Genomic DNA, 6000 nt, shown 5'->3' with positions numbered 1-6000 from the left:
CCGCCGCGCTTCCAGTGCCTCTCCGCGCTCCCGTACGTGCGTTTCTGTTCTCGCGAGTTGGTGTCGCACCGCTGCCTCCCCCCTGCGCAGAGTTGCGAGCCGTCGCCGCCGCGTCCGACAAGTTGAGAGGCAGAGTGTGAGAAAGAGAGAGAAGGACACAGAGAGTTTAAGTGCTTTGGCTGTTTCCTCCGAGATCCTTCGGCGACCTGACACGACCGACCGACAAGCGCTTCAAGAGACATGGCCGAGAGTAAGGGCGCGTTAATCGCGAAGACAGTGCAAAAACATGCTGGCAGGGCGAAGGAAAAGGTGAGTGAACTAATGCTATTTCGTCGTCCTCTCTCCCGCCGACTTGCATTTCTCGCAAGATTGCCTGCGAGAAACTCGGCGAGTGTCGTATGTGCGAACGACTTCGGCACGCCGAGAGACGGAAGGATGAGAACTCGTAGATTCGCGAGCGACAGAGCCGACATAACCTCCGATTTGCGTCGGTCGCGACTTCTGACGTTCGTCGCGTCGTCCGGAAAACCGCGTTGTTTTTCCTACGGTAAAAATACTAGTCTCTCGTCGATTTGACATCGCTGGCTTAGACACGCACGCGATCGTCGTCCACGAGACGCAAGCGTAAATACAACAGTACGCGCGAATGACCTTCGCCGATTGGAGAAAGAGAGAGAGACGAATGACTCGCGAACAACAACAACAACAAAAAAGGACAACGGACGCCAGTCTTTCGCGCGTTTCGTCTGCTCTCGTCTACGCGGATTCCAGGCGAGTTCCCGCGGGAATATCGCTCTGTCGAGATACATGCGATTACGCGTCGTGACGACTCTAAGTAATTTGCGAGAGAGAGAATCGGACGCAATTTATCGGAAAGAAAAGAGCGAGAGAGAACGCGCGAGAGATGACGAGGAGTCTCGCGACCTGTTGGAAGGAAAAAGCTAGTCGAGAGGAAAAAAGAGCAATTAATGACATCATCGCGTCCTGACGGGAGATAAAAGCGCGATGAGCATCAGAGCCCCCCCTCCCCTTTCTCTATTTTCTCGACGACGATGATCGCTGCTTCCCGTAGCGATGGCGCCTTCGCTGCTGCGCGTGTTCTTACGTAATTTATAGGTAAACACCTCCGTAATTCCGCGGCACGGTATTGCTCGAAATGACAATTATGCAACCGCTGTGCCTGCGTAGGAAAAAAAATGATGGTACAACGCGCACAACAGCGACCGTCGCCGTTGCACTCGTGATCAACAGACGCGTGTCTCGCTCGGCCGCATTTTTTTCTTTCTTCTTTTCGGCGAGCATTCTACGTACGTCTGACGACAATTTACGACAATGCGATTTTCGGCCGGTCGAGGCTGCCCGGCCTCGTTGACCTCTCTCATGCGTGTGTGAATAGAACATCGTTGTCATCATGGAATGTTTAGCAGCAGGTGGGATGCCTCGGGCCGTAGCCGAGTCTTTTTATTCTCCCGGCTTTCTCTCCCCCTCCCCCCCCTCTTGTAATGTAATTGATCCGTAGAGACGTGACTTTCGTTCGTTGGTAAAATTTCGCGACGGGTCTTCGTGCGTCGAACCGACACATCGATTGTTTTCGATCAGAAGCGCCGTGATACGATTAAGAATGTTATGCATTATGCAGAGGCGCGGTCGAGTACACACGCAGCGCGCGCGTTTGGCGTCGCGAAACGTCTCTCGCGAACGTTTGCTGCTCACGAGAGCTCGAGATGAGAGGCGGCGAGTGTGTTTACGTGTTTCACTTTTGACGATTCACCGGCGACGAGTGGCGGGGAGTTCCTTCGCTTTTTCCGCGCGTCATTCAGACGCGAACGCAACTCGTCGTATTATTTGCGGAAACGTCGTTTGCGCGATCCACTTTTAGTTTCACTTTGCCACAATTCATCCGCGCGCGCCGGTCGGCTCNCCTCTCCCTCAGGCGCGACTAGACGATCGCATTTACGCGGGGTAATATCTTTCTCTCGCTCTTCGCTTATCTTGAATTATTTTGAATCTATGTCTAATTATGGAAGCGGGAACTGAATTTCCTCCCGCGTGTCGCGAATTCAGTTTGCGTCGTATAAGAAGAACCGAGTCTCAGGGTTGCGCAAACTTAGTTCGACGCATACAACCAAAGAAGTGGGGAAGAAAGTTTGCAACATTTCTTCTTATTATTTTTTATTACTTTTATTTTTCCAACAAGTTTCGCATTGCATCTGTATCGAATGGAATTTGTTTTGTTTCCTGGTTAAATTTCAAAATAAATTTTCAGTTAAGGGGGTTGCAAAGCGAAAGTAGTTTAATAAGAATTCGATGGAACTTGCACTCCGCGTATATTGAAAGGTTATTTAATCGATGTTAAAAAAAGATTGACCGTTCGGGAATTGAGATCTCGCGTTTAAATCGGATGCTTTTTATACGTTACATTCCTTGAGATTAACGTGTTATTTTTAATTTGTATCTTAAATATCTTCTAAGCTGAAAATGAAAATTCGACGAGGTACCAAGATATGAAGACTAATGTGTAGACATCATACATGAATCTCAGAATTAATTACCGTGTCCGGATCACAATTTATAGTAATACTCAAAATACATGTATATATATGCACATATTTAACACTTACATCTTTTGATTATCTGCGGCACTTCTATTAGATCAACTGATGCATAAATGTAACATTGATAAGAAAAATAAGGTAATATTTTAGTATTTGTAATGTTATGTATATATGTTAACCTCAACTTTGTTATGAATTAATTTTTATTATTCAAGTAATTCAGCTGAAAAAGTACTAATTTTTGATCTCTTGAAAAAAATACGACACTGAGCCTTACAATTTTCAGAAGATAAATCGGTTAAATTCAAAGTTAAATTTCAAGTTAAATCTTAATTCAAATCTTAATTCAACCTTCCGAAGATAAGTTTTTTTATTAATACACCGGATATACGTTTTTGAAGTTGAAGTTCAAAGTGTCGCGACCTTTTCGTCGCCGATAACACACTCTCACGTGTCACGTGAAATTGTGTCTCCGTCGATCTTACTTCCTCTCCTACCTCATAATTACAGAAAGAGAGAGAGAGAGAGAGAGACATTACATGAACATTCGATCGCAAGGCGCACACCGTAGATTGCGCCTCGCGATGGTGCACGTCGCATCGCTACTTCCGCACTTGGCCTCCGTTCATCCATCCGTTCCTACGTACACATGTATCCGCGCCTTTCGAGGACCCTCGTCGTTGATGTATCGCATAAGCATTGCATAACCGACTCCCCGTGTCACGCAATTCTCGTATGCACCGCGTCGTGGCTCGCACAATTTCTCAGCGGCACGCGGAAATAACAATGTTCCGCGATTTTCGCATTGCCTTCCCCTCCCGAGATTGCTCGCTCGCTCGCAATCGTTCTTTCTAAAGTTATACGAGTTCCTCTCCTCCTCTCTCCACCGACGAGGGAATAACCTCGATCTCCGGCCCCTCTCTTTCTCGCTCGTTCGCGTTTACTAGTAACGTCGAATGCGCGCATTTTTTCCTTCCTCTTTTTCCACCTTTCGCGAAACCGGGAGAGAAACGCCCTGGGATACACGCTTGGAGGTGAATAAAGGTGTCTTTATGCGCTCGGACGCGATTTCGCGCGCACTTAGACGGATTTACTGCCGCGCGCGTATGTGCGTGTAATCGATGCAGTTCGCGGTAAGGCACAGAGAGACACACGCTTTTACTTATACACCCATATCTAATCTCGGTGATTTTTCCACTGAATTCCAGTTAATTCGTGAGCGCTCCGGCATTGTGCCGCTGCGACTGACCACACGATTTATCCGGTAGAACCGGTCGTCTATAAGGCGAGTCACTCGCGTTCCTCTGTCCAAATCGAGAACTCGCGAAGAGGGAATCCGAATCGGCGGTACCGCGTCGGCGGGAGAATTCGAGACGTCCCAGCGGCGGCAAATTTATCCGAGATCGCGAGCGCACCTCCTCGCGAAAACGCTTTAAATCACCGGTGACCCGTAGTCTCTCGACCATCCTCGATATTTTAATAATATTCCCCCGGCACTTTACGACGGTATGCATATGTAAGCCTAGCTCGGTGGTCGTTATTTCGGTTCTCTTACGCGCGCGTGTGAGGTCATTATTATTTGCCGAATGTATACTCGCGCCGGTGTAAAAATACCCGGGCAGGTGACAGAGGGAGTTGACCGCAGCAATAGGAACGGTTCCACGTTTGCTCGTTATCTCAGAGCATGGGAGAGAGACTAAGAGAGAGAGAGAGAGAGAGAGAGAGAGAGAGATTGGTCCGATATTCCTTTTGAGCGACGGAGACAGAGAAGCGACGCGGTTCGCGCGCGCGTTCTTTCGGTATTTATAGCGCGAGCGAAGAGAAGAATAACACATTCGGCGGGACGCACCATCATTGTTCTTTAACTTTTCAGTGGTACGTAGCGCGCTAACAGTCCAGGATAATTATGCTACACTCTCGACGCTTGATAGCTCGTTTTTATCGTTAGCATTAATGCAGGCATCGCACCGACTAAAATTTTGAAGAGCCGGTTCTTTTTAATATGATGCGTCCGCCTCGGACCGCGAAGTAACTCTCGTCTTCGCGCCCGAAGATCGCTCGAAGACGAACATATCGACTCATTAAGGGAGTTTTAATTTTCTGCCCATTTTAATTATGACTCGTAATTAATAATAATTGACCACAATTATCTCATGAATGTTTTTTTTTTTTTAATTAAAAATCAGTTTATTTCGCGTAGGTTAAATTGAATGGGCAAATTAAATTTTATAATTTCAGAAAAGTAGATTTATTAACTCTCTAATGGTAAGCTGAGGCCAAATTGACCCTACAGCTTAATTTATTTCACAGCGTGCGCGCGCTGTTTTCTCTCCTTAAGGAATTCGCGCTATTATCTGCTTCTTTCATCCATGTTGCAGATTGATTACATTAAAAATGAACAAAACAGAGCACGGGGTCGGATTCGACCTCATCTTTCTGGATACGTTGAGAATCCACTTTGTCGTTGGAAGGTTAAAGGTTCTGCTTATTTCCTGGAAGTTCCTTATTAGCGTTAGAACCATTTTTATTGAAGGCTATAAAGATACATCTAGAAATTAGGTACCAAAAATATATAAACTGTATAATAATTATTTTAGCGATCGGTTTTATTCGATAAAATAGAAACGGCCCATAAATAGGAGGACTCTGGACGTTAACGAGTTAAACTAACGACGTTCGGGGCACGTAACTTCTAAAAAGTGATGTAACACCGCTATCGAAACGTCACTCGCGTCGGAGCGGGCGGAGTAAATAAGCATTTCGTTCCCGAAGTGAGGCGGTCGTCCCCGCGATTCGCTCGATTATTCTCGAGCGTGTATTTCCGATCGGCCGATAAAATACTTATCGGTGTAGCTTTCCACGAGACACACGTAACCCATTAGTAACACGAAGTTGAAAACTCTCGGTGATTACGTCGTACTGCCGGAAGGAGCGAAAGGATTAAGGATAAAGCGCGCTGTTGTGTGCATATATGCACGTATGTGTGTGCATATATATGTGTGGTATCATTTTTTCCGTTACCACCTCGCTCTCTTATCTGCTCGTTGCAAAGTAGGAAGAGAGGTAACAACAACAACAACAACAACACACTATAAAATCCGATATCGCGTGTACCAGCGTTCGCGCTAAGCCCGGTTAAAGGTTCAACCGGCACTCGAGGCGAAGAAAGTCCGAGTGGGCCGCGATGTCCGTTAAGGAGCCTTCACACGATCGGTAATTACTATCAACGATACCACACGTGTATCGATACCGCTGTGGATCGCGCACCAGCGATATCCGCGGACTCGTAACAAATGTATAGTGAACTATTAGACGTAGATATGAGAGTATATAGACACACGTGCACGCTCGTCTGTGCACGTGTGTGTGTGTATGGATTATATCGTGACGATGGTTGACCTCTGAGACTCTTAAAACATTCGAGACTCGCCGACGACTCGTACGA

The 6000-nt window shown here is 46.7% G+C and overlaps 1 protein-coding gene across 5 annotated transcripts in view; it reads left to right on the top strand.

Moving 5' to 3' along the window:
* Positions 1 to 6000, top strand: part of LOC106745344 (myc box-dependent-interacting protein 1) — a 41485-nt gene continuing 35485 nt past the window's right edge. For 4 of the 5 annotated variants that reach the window (XM_014620874.1, XM_014620873.1, XM_014620872.1 and 1 more), the window contains exon 1: positions 2 to 309. In XM_014620874.1, the coding sequence (XP_014476360.1) occupies positions 241 to 309 (69 nt within the window). In that variant the 5' untranslated portion in view covers positions 2 to 240. Of the gene's footprint in view, positions 310 to 6000 lie in introns of all 5 variants that reach the window. The other variant, XM_014620875.1, reaches the window with a different exon arrangement.

Source organism: Dinoponera quadriceps, unplaced genomic scaffold (genome assembly GCF_001313825.1).
Source record: "Dinoponera quadriceps isolate SergipeBrazil2010 unplaced genomic scaffold, ASM131382v1 scaffold1609, whole genome shotgun sequence".
NCBI lineage: Eukaryota > Metazoa > Arthropoda > Insecta > Hymenoptera > Formicidae > Dinoponera > Dinoponera quadriceps.
This window is presented reverse-complemented; position numbering and strand designations above follow the sequence as displayed.